Source organism: Poecilia latipinna, unplaced genomic scaffold, assembly GCF_001443285.1.
Source record: "Poecilia latipinna isolate Pla-1442-1.1 unplaced genomic scaffold, P_latipinna-1.0 Scaffold227, whole genome shotgun sequence".
NCBI lineage: Eukaryota > Metazoa > Chordata > Actinopteri > Cyprinodontiformes > Poeciliidae > Poecilia > Poecilia latipinna.
The window spans coordinates 290,625-308,766 of record NW_015112843.1 but is presented as its reverse complement, the minus strand read 5'-3'; the positions used below and the strand labels follow the sequence as shown (position 1 = coordinate 308,766).

General features: G+C 38.3%; 2 protein-coding genes across 3 annotated transcripts in view; both read right to left on the bottom strand.

The window, feature by feature from the left end:
- Nucleotides 1-607: 607 nt before the first annotated feature.
- Nucleotides 608-9,224, bottom strand: e2f5 (E2F transcription factor 5). Its single transcript, XM_015032000.1, has 9 exons — nucleotides 9,136-9,224; nucleotides 8,895-9,030; nucleotides 7,374-7,483; nucleotides 7,034-7,195; nucleotides 6,456-6,564; nucleotides 5,910-6,234; nucleotides 3,526-3,666; nucleotides 2,354-2,392; nucleotides 608-1,571 (listed from the first exon to the last, which is right to left on the bottom strand). Exons 1-9 carry the CDS (start codon nucleotides 9,150-9,152, stop codon nucleotides 1,495-1,497), a joined length of 1,116 nt encoding a protein of 371 aa, XP_014887486.1. The 5' UTR covers nucleotides 9,153-9,224; the 3' UTR covers nucleotides 608-1,494.
- The window catches only part of lrrcc1 (leucine rich repeat and coiled-coil centrosomal protein 1), a 23,101-nt gene continuing 14,009 nt past the window's right edge, over nucleotides 9,051-18,142 (bottom strand). For both annotated transcript variants that reach the window (XM_015031999.1, XM_015031998.1), the window contains 11 exons: nucleotides 17,569-17,717; nucleotides 16,482-16,686; nucleotides 15,562-15,701; nucleotides 14,838-15,039; nucleotides 13,133-13,318; nucleotides 12,706-12,880; nucleotides 11,684-11,847; nucleotides 11,308-11,516; nucleotides 10,920-11,057; nucleotides 10,475-10,610; nucleotides 9,051-10,156 (listed from right to left, as the gene is read on the bottom strand). In XM_015031999.1, the coding sequence (XP_014887485.1) occupies nucleotides 10,040-10,156; nucleotides 10,475-10,610; nucleotides 10,920-11,057; nucleotides 11,308-11,516; nucleotides 11,684-11,847; nucleotides 12,706-12,880; nucleotides 13,133-13,318; nucleotides 14,838-15,039; nucleotides 15,562-15,701; nucleotides 16,482-16,686; nucleotides 17,569-17,717 (1,821 nt within the window). In that variant the 3' untranslated portion in view covers nucleotides 9,051-10,039. The remainder of the gene's footprint in view (nucleotides 10,157-10,474; nucleotides 10,611-10,919; nucleotides 11,058-11,307; nucleotides 11,517-11,683; nucleotides 11,848-12,705; nucleotides 12,881-13,132; nucleotides 13,319-14,837; nucleotides 15,040-15,561; nucleotides 15,702-16,481; nucleotides 16,687-17,568; nucleotides 17,718-18,142) is intronic.

Sequence of the window (18,142 nt, the reverse complement as noted above, 5' to 3'; positions counted from 1 at the left end):
GTTTACTTCATTATCGAGCGTTTAGATGGTTTTCCTCCTCACTCTAAGATAATTTTTTTTTTTTAAATCATCTTAGAAAAAATCAAGCTGTGAAAAGCTTGGTCATCAAGTTTATGTACTGAACATGTTCATACAAGAAAATATGGATTATATATATATATATATATATATATATATATATATATATATATATAAGCTGAAAATTAAACAATTTTAGCTAAGATTTTCTCAAAATGAAAATGATCTCAAGTTATCTAACAAAGCGTATAGTTTGTTAGACTATACAGTGGTCAATATTATTAAAAAAGTCAATTTCTGATTATTTCACGAGTGCATAACAAAATTGTAGTGGTAATAGCAAAGTAAAGTGGACATAAACATAAGAAGCTATGGAGTCACAGCAAACATGAGCAAGTTTAAAGTCTTTGTTTTTGCAACTTACGTGCCTCTTAACTCGGTTTATAAAACATATTTTTACTTTTATTTCTCAAAAACAAAAGCCAAAAGTCATTAATAAAGTCAAACTGGAACGTCTCACATTAGACTGGTTTCACAATCCCACCATCAAACTTCAGTCAGGAAAAAGTGTTTTAAAAAAATGACTATGTGCAATGAAACATGACTTCTTTTAATTAGAAAACAAATACACAGAAATGTCATTCAGGGCTCTGAATAGTCATCAGTTTAGAAAAATGGCAAACTCAGTTATTTAAATGAAGACATTTAACCTAGTTTCAGTTACAAAACACTAGAACAAATAGCCTTCCATTACTTAAATTAAGTATAAAATGTAGTTAAATATACAGCTGTGAAAAAGGGAGGCCTAACCTGGCAGTGTCAGTAATATAGAAAGGAAAACTTTCTGGCTTTCTCCCCCTCCTCAATAATAAGGTAACAAAATGATGCCAAAACATTTATTCCTTAAATATCAGATGTTTCTGAATCAGAACTGTAAAACAAGTGATGCTTTTACTTTAAAAGAAAAAAAGAGCTTACATTCCCAACCTTGGTTGAAATAAAAAAAATAAATAAAACCAGACGCAAAAGAATAAGTTGTAGTAAGAAAAATAGGCAAAAACACGGTCATAAGCGTGTTAAAGCCTGTGAATGTGGAAAAATATAATGAGGCTGTAGGATTAATCTTACTTTACTTCTAAGACACGTTATCTGTCTGGAATTTTTTTATTTACCCAGAAAACCATTAAAGTCTTAGTAAAGACATAACATGTGGCTTCCTTAAAAATATGTATATATCTGATGAAGAACGCATTCAGGTGCCAGGCGTCGTTGACAAAAGCCAGTGTATCGTATCTGGTGCACAGCTGTGTCTGGCGCACAGCTGTGCAGTCTAAAGATGTGACTGTTTTTTTTTTGTTTGTTTGTTTTTTTTAAGGCAACAATATGAAGTACTGGCTGTGCAATAACAACATAACAGGAAATATTTCTTGGAGGCGTGTGAAATGAGGGCAGCAGAGTTGTGTCAGGCAGCAGAGATCAGTAATTGAGGATCTGCACATCAAACAGGTCACACACTCCTGCACCGTCATCCAGATTGAAGCTGTAGTCTATACCTGTTCATAGGAATAACAGAATCTGTGAGGTGATCTGGGAAATGTGTCTGTTATTACAAACGCATGGAATGCATCACACACTTTCAGACATCAGAAAAAGCCCCCAGGAAAGAAAATCTGGTGCCAGTTTCACACCTGCTCTGCAGACCTCCAACGTTTACGTTTATCCATCTATCAGAAGAGTGTCGTGACTCAGCATGCTTTAAGTGTTAGTATTCATTTTAGATTTCTAAATGACTTTTTTTAGGGGGGAGGTGGGGGGGTAAAATTGACCAGAAGAGTATCCAGTAAAAGTCATGTTTAAATGCTGCTGAGAATGTGGGAATAAGTTGCTGCTTTTCACTACGCTGGATTTGCTGAGATACATGTGGTATTGATAACATAATCGTGATCATCTATCTTATTCGACAGATTCTCTAAGCACATGCAGTTCAGACTGTCAGATTTTATGTGGCACAAAGTTATTTTCCTTCGAAGCGAAGGAACGTACAGCTTTAATCGATTCCAGAATTAAAGCATAGTTAATATGGTCTTAAGTTCTGAAATGATTTAAAGCTATAAGTCCATTGTGTCATATAACATAAAGCAAAACTTGAAAGACTGGTAGTACGTACACCACTAAAAACCAAACAAAAGTATGTGTGTGTAAAACAAATGTACACAGTCCTGGTGACTGCAAACAGATAATTACAGACCAATCAGGTTTCTTTAAACTCTGTGATGTTATCCAGATCTAACTAAACAAATTCAGAGGTTTGTGATGCAGGTGTTGTAATCCTCACCATTAGAAGACATTAGTTCATCAATAAGGTCAACAGCTCCTATGAGAGAATAAAAAAAAAAAAAGAGTTTAAATTGAAGATTTTACTGATTTGGTGTAAATCCATCCACCCCCACCTTCCACAGTCAAACAGGTTTAATAACTTCCGTAGAAGTCACCATAAACGTCTTTGTAACTCGCATCGTGTTTCTGAGTTTCAGGTGTGACTGCTGCTGTTTGCTTTTTCCGTTGGAACAATGCTTCATTGTACCCTGAGATACAGCGATTAAAACATAACTTTAAAATAATAAATGTACACCAATTTAGCAAGTTCAAGGTTCCTCAAACACTTAATGATTTACAGGATCTGATGTTATTGAGTGGCATAACTTTATCAGTTGTGTTGCTGCTTGGTTCAAATATAGCTCAACTGGCTCCAACCACACACCATATTGGTCTCCAGTCATCCTCTTTTCTAATATTTGGTTGCTAGGGTAACGGATCAACAAATTCTGCTTCTGCCCAGAAGAAGCACCTCAGCTGACTCTTCAATGCAAAGCAGATTCATCGTTCACCAACTTCTACTCTTCAGAAAGACTCTGAACCTAAAGGAAGCAATCCAACTTCGTCCACTGAGAACCGTGACCCCTGACTACGGCCTTGTTTACACAACAACAATTGCTGGTGAAAATTGAAGAGTTGTTGTTGTGTTTGTACAGTAAATTTCTACGAAAACAGCGAATATTTTCTCTGACAGCTGCACAATTTGAGAACAGTTCTAAAACGCACCGGTGTCTGTTGTCTTGTTGTAAACAGAATATGACTTTCATTCTAACTTTGAATTGCTCCGGTGTGTCTTTTCATCATCCGTGAAAAGATTCCCACACCAGACACCCTGCTCTGCTGAGGCATCACCTTGAGATCAATTTAGGGTTTCATTTTAGGTGATTTTAGGAGAAAAAAAAAAAAAAGAAAAAAAAACTTTTTGCCCTTTTTCTAACAAATCTAGGTGGATCAGATTTGGCTCAAAACATTGTTAGGTTTAAGGCCAGAGGTTTTCCAACCAGAGGATTTATGTTAGAGTGTGGTCTTATCTTATGATCAACTGTAAACTCTTTAAGTAAGCCAGTGAAGCAAACATTAAACCACCCATGATCGTTATCTCTGCATGTGGCGTCCAGCAAAGCACCTCACCCTCTCGGTCGTCCCTCATGCTGTCAGCGCCTGCGCTGAGCCGCAGCAGGCTGCTAACGTCCAGGACGGACTGGAACTCTGGATCCTCCAGGTCTATTTGATGCTGCTCCAACACGACTGCTGCCGACTCGCTGTGACACTCTGCAGAAACATGATAGCAAGCAGGAATGCTGTTAGAAAATTCACTTCCGTATGCGTTTAAAACCTTTCCCAGCCCTCATCCGTCCTAAAACTAATTTTAAACCAGCAGGTAGTTAAAGTTGTTAAGTTGGTACAGCAAGATGGTAATAAAGCAATTTTAACAAACTAGCACCTCAGGACTTTTTACCGCAATCTATAGTTAGTCACAGGTTCCGGCACCTTGTTGTGTAACAGCAAGGAAACAAAACTAAAAATCTTCTGTTTTTGCCAATTCCTCATTTATTCCAGTAATAGAGGTCTGCATCGGTTTCGCTTTGACAATGGCATCAGCTGAACTTGCATGATTACAGAAACACAGGCTCTGATGAGCAATCCAACTGTTGTTGGAGAAATCGCTTTCACAGTGGAAAATAATGGTTTCTCATGACTTGTGGGAAAAATCTGGCTGCTGCAGGACAGTAAAAACAGCAATTATTAAATGTGTTATTAAATGTATGCAACTTTCTCTCCAAACAAATAAAGCTGACAAAAACAATAGCACTCCACAAGACAGCATTAACAACTAAAAGTTAATTTAAAAAGGCAAGATGTTTGACTTTCTGGGTTGCTTTAGGCAACCTTATTGTGAACATTTACATTTTTTGTTCACAACAATGTAAATCGGTTCTGTAACAATCTGATTTAAAGCAGATGGTAGCTGTACAGGCAAACATTTATGAATAAATAAAAATCCCCATTTCAAGGTCTGAACCTCTGGGTTCAGTTCACATAACCTGATCAAACTACATGTCATGACTCTCAGAGCTCTTTCATTTCAGTTGCAAGACATTGTCACATATCACTTTCCTGTCTTGGCATGTTTAAAAAAAAATGCTGTGACATCTGATATCCTGGGACGAGTTTTGTGATTTGCACCATACGAGTCAGTCCAGTCAGGTAACAAGGCCGTGTGTGCTTTCAGAATACTCAACAGGGAATGCAGAACCAAAAAGTGTGTGTGTGCAACTCAGCAGCACATCCCTGGATCCTCCATGTTATCACTTTACAACCACAAACTTATGTTTTACTGACATTTTAAGATGGACACCAACACAAAATCAATTCATGTTTATTTTTATTTTGTTTTATATATATATATATATATAAAAATAAAAGTGTTGTGTGCAAGGACTCTAATGTGGCAACTCAAACATGAATTTGCTTGGACACCAACCGGCTCTTGTGTTGTAGCTGTGGAGCTCTCTGCCAGTATTTCCCTCCAGCTTCCTCTAATGATCTTCCATCAACTTGCAACAACTCGGCTAAAGAAACATACATCTCCTCAGCATGTATGCTGACGCCACCATATTTCACCATAGGGGTGACATGTTCAGTGTGTTGTAAGATTTAACTTTTTGTGGCTTTTTCTACCCAGTTATGATTTTCTTTAAGACACTTTTCCAAGAAGTGATGAGCAGATCCCCCTTCAGCATATTGTTTCGCCTCAGCTATGAATCTCTGCAGCTCCTCCACAGTCACCATGGGGTTCTGATTAATAGTCTCCTTTCCCAGCCTGTTAGTTTAGGGTGGCTGGTCAGGTTATGGTAGGTTTGGACTTGTGCCATACGATCACCAAATCTTGGATATTTTTAAACCAACTTATCAGCAGCTTTATCCCTGACCCATCAGTTGTGTTTTTTGGGTCTACATGATGCCGTTTGTTGTTAAATGTTTTCTAATTAATGTCTCAGTCCTTTACAGAACAGTCAGATTTATGCTGAGTTTAAATTATACACAGGTGGACTACATTTGTAGGGTGATTTTAAGTCAGTTTGCTATATTCAATTTTATCTAGGCATATAAGAGTAAAGGCAGCAAATTACTTTTCCTTCTACTTGATATTTATGCACTATTTTGTGTTGGTCATTAGAAATCTCAATAAAGTACAATAAAGTTTATGACTGTGTCTGGTGAGAAAATGTGAAAAAGTTAAATTACACACAGGCGGTAAAGTTTTTGCTAAGGTTTGTGCTATGCTGTTGTTAAAGATACATTTTAGGTCGTGCATTGCACACTAGGTTATCCTATAAATGGTATTGTCCCCATGCAAATAAACAAGAAAGAAAGAAAGTTCTAGCCTCTGTGGCGGAACACACATTGAATCCACTTCAACTTTAAAACACTCAGACTTTTTTAAATAATTTCCAAAGCTTACAGGAAACACATAGAGCGTTAAAATTTGAAATGAATATTTAGCCGCTCACCCATCTGCAAGTCACCGGGGGTGGAAGATGGAGTGAGCTCTTCCTCAAGGTCTGGCAGCACCATCTGCTGGTCTGAGGAGACGGAGTCCTGGCTGCAGCAGGAGGAAGTGGGGTTGGGTGTAGTGGCAGCACAGTTTAGGAGGGGGAGCTTCTGCAGGCTGGCGGGCGTGCTGGGCGGGGTTGGCATCAGACAAACGTTGTCAGTGGGTGGAACGGGAAAGACCACAGGGACTCTGGAGCCGGACTCTCTGTTGATGAGCATCACTTGGATGGGAGCAGAGTGGCTCCGCAGGTTCACTTGGTATTTCTTCTGACCACTTTTACTCTGTAAAAATGATCAATAGAAGCTTGCTGCATCAAAGAAACTTTATCAACAGGTTTATATGTGTATATAGTTTTCAGGAAACACCAAACAGTCTGCTGTGAAAGGTCTGCTTTAACACAACAAAAAGCTGGAAAGAATCTTTTAAATGTTGAACTTTCTAGTTAATGCTTCCATAAGGGAAGAAAATGTTAATTTCTATTCAAGCTGGTAAATCACTCTACCCTTTCAGGAAGTGGCACCTCCAGCTGGGTTCCAGAGGGAGCCACAACAGCCAGAAGAGTGTCTCCACTAAAAGAATTGCAGATGTCCTCGTGCGTCACAAATTTATAGGTGAAGAGATGTTAAAGAAACAGGATTAGCTTCAAGAGAAAAAAGGAGACACTCAAAAGGGGAAAACAAAGGATGCAGACATTGTGAGAGTCAGGGTTAGCCTGGCTGCTTTTTCACCGAAAGACAATAGTGATTATATTTTTAATCCTCCTTTCATAGCCTCTTTCTGTTCAACGGGAAAAACAATGCTGAAAGGATCAGACGGGGGTTTCTTTCATATGAGAAGAATTAAATGAGCCTTGGAACAATTCAGAGTTAAAATGTCAAAACCACGTGAACTTTTCTTGGAAAGAAATCAAATTAAAAGTCTCTGTGGCAAATGTAAACACTTGAGATGAAAAAAAAAAAGTCTTTTAGCAGTGTTAGAAAACGGGAATGAAATGTTGGAAAGTTAACAGGAAAAAACAAGGATTAACAATTATAAACAAAAACATAAAAAACAAAAAAGAAACAAAGAGCTGAAGGATATGCACGGATGTCTGGATCATGGGTGAGGTGTTTGATGTTCTCTTCCACCCAGGCCTTCTGGTCATCCAGCTCCTTCTCTTGAACCTCGAGCTCAGCGATGTGGGCTTTTAAAACTCTGATCTGCTCCAACATCTCCTGACTTGGGCTCCCATTGTTCTGCCCCCTGATCAAGGGTGGGGGGGGTGGGGGGGGAAGAAACGTTTTAGACAATATAGAATCACTGCTTGTCAAGTCCAACTTAAATATTCAAAGATCAAAGATTCACCAGCCACTAATACTCAGGCATGTAGTTGCCCTTTCGGGTTTGCTCATTTTAAAAAAAGAAGCAAATATTTGCAAACCTCCACTGGATTATGTTCTTGTTTTTCTTCTCGATTAGCCCCACACCTTCCAGGACGTTCGTGATGTCATAAATCCTCCGCTTCTGCTTCACTGCCAAACTGTCTGCAGCCTGTTGATTCAGGCAGACAGAGACATAAGTCGCCCGCAGTTTAAGAGGCGTTATCTTAAAGCAACACGCGCACAACACTGAAATATTGCCCAAATCCTCCCAAGAAAAACAAACAGCTTATACTTAAAAAGAAAGAAAAAAAAAACTGACCTTTTTTTTAAATAAAGTAACAGCGGAGGAGGGAGGGGAAAGAGTCTAAGAAACATCCATGGTAACCATTAACCAGGTTTGGCGCGCAAAAAAGAGGGAAATAGATTCATGGATAGAATTGAAAGTTTAATGGATGATTTGCGAAGCTTGTGGTAATACATGTTAACATTTTAGGCAGGATTCCTGAAATGAAGATGCAATGCAAAAAGCCTGAAGTTATTTGTGTGGCTTTCTCATTAAAAACATTTTCATACTGCCAAATTGTTGCCTTGTGCTACTGAAAGCCGATCAGTAAAGTAAAGCATATTATACTGAAGAATTCACCTGCCAATAAAACATAGTTTGACCATGATGGTGTCTCAATAAATTTTATTAAAAATGTGCAAGCCTATATTTACCAATAAGGCACCTCATATTAAAGGTTTTTTGATGTGAACTGTAAGATTTCAAAATGTGTTCTTTTGTAAAAGTGTATTTTGCCAAATGTTCTATATATTTTTTACTTTATCATTCTAAGTACAAGAACTTAAACACAACTTTATATTTTGTTGTGTATAATGACATTTTTCACAAATTACATCAGCTAGTCAGGATTCACAATTTAAGTCACCTTTTCACCAAATACTATTTTTATTCATACTTTGGTAAAAATATTTTTTGTCAAACTCTTTACCTCTACATGTAAAAATGAAAGAAGGGCCACTTTTACTTGAGTACAAATTTTGGCTCCAGTAATCAGTCTATACGTTTAGCTAAAGTGAAAATAATTTCAGCTTACCATTTAAATTCACCTGTAGAAACACTTCTATCATTTTTGCCTTTTTCTGTTACTGAAATAGGTAAACAACGAAGATCTGTGGTAAGGGTTGATTTTACATTTGGCGATTTCTGCAACAACAAACTTACTTTTTGAAAGTTTCTGATTCTCCTGAAAATACATGCATGCATAGGAATTCACATTCCAGTGCTACAGATACTGAACCTGTAAACAATAAGTCTCATTAACTTTTTCATCATACTGCAAGTTATTTTGTTTACAGTTTGTTCTTTCATCTGTTTTTGACGGATTTACAATGGGGTAAGCCTAATGGCGGACTCCTAGTGCACCTGTTTCATACATAAATACACCTGACGACTTGTGAAGGACAGCCCTTTGTTAAAACTAGCAGCAGAAACTACGGGGCAGCACAGCACCGATCAATCTTTCCCCCCCAATATACAGTCAAATAATATGAAAGAGTCGTCTCTCGGTGTCACTGACCATTTTTAAATCAAGAACGCCATCCTTAGCTTCTTGCAGAAGACTGACAAACTTCATCGTGAGGAGCCCCAAACTTTTTTCATGGCGACTCGAGGTCGAGCGTACAGTCACCGTCCTTTCCAACTCCATCTTCTCTCTAGAAAGAGAAGCAACCACTTTTTTTTTTTCTTTTAGTCAGCTGCTTGCGTTTAACTACAGATAACGGCCATTACTCTCAACTAACAGATTACAAGTCTGTTACCTTAACAGGACCAGCATTTACATTGCCTCTGTAGTCTTTTTAAATGAACGGACGTTACGTTGGGTTACGGTTGCCACGGCAACCCTTGTCCAACCTCGTGCCCTCCTCCCCTTAGACTCCGCCCCAAACAATACGGAGCGACATTGCAAACAAATTAAATAATTTGACAGTTTTAGTAAGTATTGTAGAAAAATACATTGTATGCTTCATAAACGCTGACATACTAAAAGTGTTACTATAAATATAACATGACAGAAACACTCATGTTCATAAATTTATGTAAAAATTTAAATTTTTAACTAGTCAACATAGCTTTGCTAAGCAATTATATATCCTACGTTTCGACATTAACAAATATTTGCTGTTTTACTGTTAGCCTTTACAATACTTTAAATTATAAATTTGTAAAACAAACATTAGGAATTTATTGTTTGGTAAAGAGAACGTCCGCCCAAGTTTGGTTGTCCCTGCAGAAAGAAAGCCTACCTATAGCATGATGCTGCCACTGCCGTGTTTTATAGTGGGGACAGTGTGTTCAGGGTTTTGAATTCTCTGTACATTTTCACCAAGGCACATTTTTCACAGGTGTGTAATAGCTAATCTTGTTGGACAACATTATTACATTGTATTGGACTAAAATTAATTGATTTGAGCAAAATCACATTCTTTACATTTCATCTTATAAAACTTAATTTGTTGTAAAATATTAATAAAATTGTCTGTGAGAATAAATAATTATGTTTTCAATATAATGTGTCCCTTATATTAATGTTCATAGTTGTATCTCTGGAAAATAAAATTTATTTGATAAGACATACAAAAGACAATTGAAAAAATATATGAATATATATATACAAAAAAATAAAATTAAATTCAGCATAAAAACTGTCATGTTGTTGACATATTATGTGTTAAAGTCTTTTAGCACATTTGTAAGGCGCTTCATTTTTTCCTCCATGACTTTCTTGTTGGCCTCCGTCTCCTCCAGGAGCTGACGCATCTCTTCCTCTACTTCATATACCTAAATGGAAAAAAAAAAAATCACACATAGACAATTACAAAATAAAACTATATTACAGTTCTTTGTATTATACCTTCACTGATTTAATTTCTATTTTCAGCATGGCAGAAGACAATAGGATGATGGAATGACAATCTGTCTTATAACATATGGTGAAACTTATCAACAGCAAAACAAGTGTTGACATGTGCATAAAATTATTGTACCTATAGCATCCTAATAAATTATTAGCACCCTTGAAAAAATAGCACGCTGTAGCTCTTGTTCTTTCCACCTTGAAGACAAACAATTTATGCAGAAATAAAATCCATATTTTACCTTTAGGTTAGCTTGTTCTATGTGTTTTTGTTTTTCATTAGACAGCTGCAGCAGCTCTGCTTGATGTGCAGCCTGGACAGACTCCAGCTGCCGACGAAAAGCATCATCCACACTGCGCAACTTGTCCACTGCAGCTCTGCATAAGAGGCAATGATAACAAATGAAGCAGGTTATTTATGTGGAAGGCCCAATGTTTAAAATGCTACACAAGTGTTCAACTTTCTGGTTCAGTTGCAACAGATAAATTATGTTTAGTGTAATAATATTCACTGTCTTGTTTCAAGCAGCAACGTAATAGCAAAAAGTGATTGAGAAAACTTTTTTTTTTACTATGTTTTGTGTTAATAGCAAATTATTGCAAAGATGTCTAACATCTGGCAACAAATGCAGAAACATTATATTAAAAGTGCTTCATAAATGCAAAACAAAACAACAGAACAGTTACCTGTGCGCCTCTGATGCTTTCTCTCTTTCTTCCAGCAGCAGGCGCTCCTTGGAATCAAAATTTTCCTTCATACGCTTCACTTGGCTTTCAAGTCGAGTTAGCAGCTCTGCTTTCTCCTGCCACTTCTTGTTTGAATCACTAATGATCGATGAGATACATAGAACACAGGCCTGGTTTCAGACACAAATTACAAAACAGATATCCCTGCCTCTAACACAAGAAGCAAAAATAATCTGAAACATCTGTCATGAAATCTGCATCCTATTTCAAACAGTAGAGAAACTACTTGCATACAATGTTGTTTTCATCTAAATCTGATCAAATCCTTTATATTTCACCTCATTTTTAAACATGTTATCAGACACACATTCTCCTTATTTAGATTTGCCTGTAAACTCTTTTGGCATCCTCCAGCTCTGCTTCTTTGTCTTCCAGCTGCTGTTTCAGCTCCTCTTTACGCAGGCTAAGATGTACCAGCTGCTCTTTCAGCTCAGCCTGCTGGCTTGTTTCATCCTCCAGCTGCTGCTGAAACTTTTTTTGGGTCTGCACAGCCTCCTCCTTCAACCGGCGGTTCAGCTCGTCACGCTCCTGCAAGGACTGAACACCAGGAAGGCAACGGGTGACAACAGAGCCAGACAGTCTTTTGCTTAAGGCTATTCTGTGTGAAATACAATGTTATTTTTCTCACTCAAAAAGAAGAGATTAATAATTGGAATGTGAAAAATCTGCTGGAAGAGTACAGATTTGAGTAAATATCAAAGCACCTCTTTTAGTTTGCGAATGGTCTCAGTCTGGTCATCCACGATTTTGGCTTTGATTCTAAGGGCGTCATGGTCTCTGTCGTTCTGTTTTCTCTGCGTCTCCATCTCAGCAGTCAGCACCTCTATCCTGGCCTCCAAACGTCCACGATCCTGAGCCAACGACGCACCTGGGAGAGAGAAATAAGTACAAGCAGAAATTAAATTATATCTCTCATATTACTTTGCTTATACTGGTTTGCCTGTTTCACAGTGATTTGTGATAGACTAACATAGAGTAGAACATATTTGTGAGGTGGAAGGCCAGAAAGTTTTAGTATCATCTGACCAGGTACACAGATCCAATTTATAGCACGATCGACTAACTATATGACTTAAAAGAAAATAGACTTCCTAATTCCATGCCTTGTAATTGGGTCTGTCTCTTTAAAAAGCTTCTGCTCTTTTCAATCATCAGCACATCTTAACAACAGTGCTCCTCTACTATATTATACAACCGTTTGATTGAGAAATACTTCGTATGATGAGCTCAGCAGATTCACAGTTTCACCAGGTGTTGCTGCTGCTGCTAGTCTGGAGGAGCTGAGCGGGGAAGGCACGGGTGAGGCGTGTTGTGTGAAGCAGAAGCTCGGCTGGTGACAGCAGCCGAGCAACATGATGCGAAGCTCAAAAAAGTTTATTTTACATTATGTCCCCCAAAACCCCTTCAAATTGCTTATATAAAGGCCATATTTGCGGTATGCAGACTAGTAGTTATACTGCCTTCTGAAATGCAAAATACAAAAAAAACATGGTGTGACAGTGGTTCTGTATGTAAAAAAATGCCTTAAAAGAAATTGTCCTTCTTTGTTTTGTAGTTATCAATCTAAAAAATGACCACTAGATGGCAAAGTTACTGTCAAACCTTCATATTAGCTCTACAAGCTTTGTTGCTGTGGATTTACAGGTATATAAAGCCTAAAAGTGCATCTCATCGTCTCCACTGCCAAGTGAAATGCATTCCAAGTTCTTCCCTGGTTCTCCCTCACCCTGCTGAGCCAGCTCCTGGCCCCAAATCCTCCTCTCAGCCCGCAGGCCGTCAATGACCGACTCCTGAGCTGTGAGCTGAGACACGAGCCGTGCCTTTTCTTTCTTCAGCGTCTCGAGCTGTAGCCCTAAACGCTGGCTTTGCTCTCCCTCTGCTTCCAGGTAGTGCACACGGTTCTGGCAGAGGAACAGACACAGACTGGATTAATGATCACTATCAATCTTTTTAAGACTGGCAGATGGTAAAGCAGCAGGACCATTCAGGATTCATTATATCTGAAAGTAATACATTTCCTAGATGAGGCAGGTTTTGAAAAGGGGCCAGGTAATACTATCTTGCTTGTCCGACAAATAATATTTAAATCCTAAATATTATTGCATCCGGCAATGATGTTATCTGAAAATAAAAATCTAATTTCTGCTTCACACCTTGAGCTCAGCGACAGCATCTTTCTTGGCTTTGATGAGCTCAGAGATTCGGGTCTTCTGTTCTTTCACCATTGCGGTGAGTTCCTGCACCAGAGCGCCTGATTTCTTCTCCTTTTGCTGGGACTGAGCAAGGCTTGTCTTGAGCTCCATCAGCTCTGCAGTCATATGATCACAAGCCTCCTTCACCTGCAGAAGAAAAAAGTTGAGCGTTTAAACATCCAGAGAAGTTTTTATTTAATCTTTGACAGACTTGGCATTTCATCAGCAAGTCTCAACTTGTGCCCGGCAAAAGCAGCTTCTACACTCATTGATTTGCCACAAAGCAATATTTCAGAAATGCATCCGGCAATCTGTTTCTCATTCAGGCGTTTCTTGAAGGTGAACAGCTCGAGTGACGTCAAGGACAAAAGTGGTGGCAATCAGGAAAAAAAGATTGCATTTTGTTCAGAGCCTGAATAAAAGTATGAACTGATTCAAATATGGTCCTTCTGTAAAGCTTCCCTCCAGTGGCAATCAAAGACTACTTGTCCTGAAACAAATGATCCCAACTGAGTCTGAGCTTTTATCTTCAGTCTTTAAAAAAATGAGGCCAGTACAGTTCAATCACTTTAAGAAAGCCAAGTAATAATTTACAGTTTAAGACAGAAAATGTCTAAAATTCAGGACAGTATAAAGGCTCTGGCAATTTTTCAGCTTTTTTTCATTATTCCATGCAAGTTCCCTTTTTTATTCATGAGATTATTTCAAATATGCTGCTACAATAATTACTTTCAAATGAAATGCATTTTGGGGATTAGTCTCTGCTTCACTGGTGTCTTTTCCACCAGTGATAGTAAGGCTGTTCACCAGGCCTGCAGGTTTAAATTACTGAAGACTCTTAATTCACCTCTTATGAACAACTAACTACTTAACAAAAAGAAAAATGACAAAAGGTTATTCTCTTTTTGTTACAATTTTTTTAGACCATACCAGTGCAGACCCACATCGTTTAATATAGAAGTGATAGTAAATCAGACTAAACTTTTCCGTTTTATGTCCCAGGCTTAATCTCATGTCTAATGTTTTCATTTATTGATTCAGTATTTGCTTACAACTAATTTTTTTTTTAATTTGTAGGAAGTAAAAGAAAAACGTCAGTCAATATTGCAGAATTCAGAAAATAGAAATAATTTTTGGCAACTGCCTCAAGCCTAGTACAGGAGGAGTTTAGTCTAATTTCTTATCTACAATTGAGAAATACGTTTGTACTTTTGGAATGGTGTCCATAAACATCTGGCAAGGATCTTATCCCAGAATCTACCTCAGCAAAGGTCTAAAAATCGACCTCTCCTGTGAGAGAGGTCTGACTGGTCCACCAGGTCATGATGTTTGGAGTTAACAATAGTTATCCCACTGTTGCTATATTTAGCAACATTTCAGACCAGAAAAATTGGTAATGGCCAAAATCAGAATAGGCATTTTAAAGGATTTTCGGTCAGAGAAATGCAGTAAGTGCGCTCCTCCTCTTTCAGAAGAAAAAAACCTTATGCCCATTATACTTACAATGGGGGCAGGATTCCTTGAGTAAAATTCTCAGGAAAAATAAAAAAAAAATAATTGTCCTTTTTAATTAAATAAAGCAAACAGGTTGCAGAACTGCTGAAAATCACCAGGTTAATTTGATCATAAATGTTGTATGTATTATGGCATCTTAGTAAGACCAGACCTCGGAGAAGCGCGTTGCCTCGATGGTTAGCGCCATACGGAACTCGTCCTCCAGAGCAGCGTACAGCTTCCTGCCCTCTGCCAGCTTCTCCTGCAGCTCCGCCTCCCTCTGCTGACGTCTCTGTTCCACTGCTGCTACTTCCTTTGACACCGCCTGCTGGAAATCTGCCCCGCCGGGCTGCAGTCGCAGCTCCAGCTGTTTTCTGATGGAAGATGAGAATTGGAAGACAGTATTGACATGTATGCATCACAACAAAATCCTTAACACATCCAAAAAAACAATCAAATTTATGGATTTATCAGATATATTTTTCAACTCCATTGTTACTATATATATATATATATATATATAAAAAAAGAGTAATGTGTTAAAGATTCTTTTTTCGACGTTGTACACCAGGTGTACCACAATGGTCCATTTTAGGACCACTACCCTTCTCCACATATATTAGTAAATTACCAGAAAGTTGTAATAGTGTTGTAGATAATGCTGGTATTATTATGCAGAAGCAAAACCTCCACATTTTCATTTTCTGACCATTTCCTGATCAGACATGGAGAAACAGAAAAGGTTTATTTTAGCTTTTTTTTTTTTTTTTTTTTGCACAAATATGAATTGTGGTCGGGTTTACAGGACATAAATAGGAAGATTTTTTTTTGTGTGTGTTTTGAAATAAACAATTTTAAAAGTGAGAAACTAGATGTAATGTTTCCATCAGGTGTACCTGTGCTCCTGCTCCCTGGATGCTAGCAGTTCATGCAGCTGCTGCAGTTTGTCTTTGTGTTGTCGGACAGCAACTTTCTGGATGTCCAGCTCCCTCTTCAGAGCTGCTGCCTTGTTCTCCACCTCCTGGTGACGTTTCATCTGAGGAATCATGTTTAGTGTTTAGTAGCATCCTGTGACCCTCACTGGAGAATTATTTTAATTTCTACATTTGCTCTAATTTGATGAAACTTGTATAATAAGAATAAACAGTTTAGGGTACAGTATTCAGATTTACTGAAGTATTTTACATTCTCTTTCAGTACAAACACAAACTTCAGGGTATCAGGATTTTATGTGACAGGCCAATACAAAGTGGAAAATAGTTGTTAAATTAGTATAATAACAATACATGCTATAGAACATTTTTACAAAGAAAAAAAAATAAACATTGTTTATACATTTGTATTCAGCTACTTGTACTTAAATAGCCCCAAATAAAATCCAGAGCAACAAAGTACCTTCAGAAATCAGGTTTATAAATAAAACAGTGTAAGTCAGTATTAACCCAGCTGTTCTGTTTGTTAGAGAATATAAGTGAAGAAGAAGCATCATGCACACCAAGAGGCAGCAGAGCAACACAACGCTTGAGGGTGGACTGATTCAGATCACACCTTTTGTTGCCTTTGGCCTGCATCCAACACTTTGGGTGAGAAATTAAAAGTCAAACATGCATGCAGCAATTTCTGCCATTGCAGTTCAAGATGGATTTGCATTGATATGCATGGCCTGATATCAACGCAAAGTACAATTTTCAGATTTTTATTTTTAAAGACTTTTTATCATTTTTCTTCCACTTCACACTTATAGTGACACAAAAAAACATCAAAATAATGCTGAAGCCACTCAACATGCCCTCCTATCCACAGTCAGAATGCGTACCTCCTCAGCCTGCTGGCGAGCCCTGAGAGCGTCTCCATGGGAGACGGTTTCCTCCAGTCTTTGCAGCGCAGCCCTGTGTTGTTCCTCACTGCTCCGGGCCTGCTCCAGCTGCCGGCTAAGAGACTGGCACCTTGTCTCCAGCTCCTCAACACGAGCCTGCAGCTCAGAGCGTCCCGATCTCTCTTTCAGCAGCAGTTCCTTCAGTCTGATTAGTGCAGAACACCAGGAGTTAAAAGCTGAATTTATAATTTATCTGGGTTGAAGTTAGGTTAGAAAAACAAACAACTTGACTCAAAATTTGGAAATGAACAAATGTATAATGGAGGTGAAATGTAAATCAAAAATCAAAATATGAGAAGTAAGTAAGGGAAGGAAATGCGTAATGTAAATAAAATGCCTCCAAACTGCAAAATGTCGTACACAGCAAACGGATCTCAGAACTGATGAGTCACCACTTGTTAATCGTTCTGTTGAAGAGTGTTGATGGTGACAGGAACAGCTGTGTTTGCTGTTACATAGTGACAGCTGAGACTGATTTGTTTAATACTGCTGACATATACATGCCACAAACCCATAATTACACATCACGCAAATTTATGCAAATGGGAAAATGATGCAAACAAGGAAAATCTCCAGACAGCGATGCCTGTTTGTGCAGAGGAGACACAACAAATACAGCCTTACGTGCAATAACACCTGAAATTAGAACTGGTGAATATACAATGCTGTTAAATAGTTTCTGCTCCTTTAAAGATTCTATTTTTTTTCTCATTTTGATTTTATACATTGAATAAACTGCTTTTAATTGATTTGGGAAAATGCCATCCAGTCCAACCTGCCCCCCCCCTTGTAAGATCATAAATTAACCTTCATTCAACAACATTTTTTGGAAAGTTAAACTCAGTTTCACAGCTCAATTATTACCGCACATACAGTAAATGATTTAGAACATAGAACATCTCTGATGGCTGAAACATACCAAAGCAGCACATCAGCAATCTGAAAGTCATTTCATTTTAAATGTTGTTTTCGTGCTGCTGTTTGTGTGCAGAGCCTACATGTCCACCTGCGCCTCCCTCCCTCCTACCTGTCTGTGGTGTGCAGAGCCATACTCTGAAGGTCTTTTTCCTCGCTGACTTTTGTCTGCAGGCACTTCAGCTCCTCTGTCAGCTTCCTCACAGCTTGTTCTGCCTTCCAACGCCTCTCCATTTCCTGATCCCGCTCCTCCACGATTATCTGAGTAGCACAATTAAAGAAAAAAGGGGCTGGGTGATCTGAATAAGTGTGCACTTATATCTCATTGATTAGTGCCTTACTATGCCTCTCTAACTCCCACAATCACTGCAACTTTTGTATTGTAAGAGAATAAAATCATTACATTCTGGCTCGTTGTATTCTCTTGTTCTCCCGGATTCAGTGATGCCAAGCGTGGAAATAATAGCCACATAGAGATGACAGTCAGCGCTCCACGTCATGCATTTTCAGCGTTTATTCCAACATTTAAAAGTACAAAATCACATCGACAACACAGACACTTCAAACAGACTAAACCAGGCATCCATTTACCTGAGACAAGTAGAAAAGCAGGAAACAGTCAGTCTGCCCCAGGGCAGCTGTAGTTACTGTACAGCCACAGCTACACAGCTGTACAGCCACAGCTA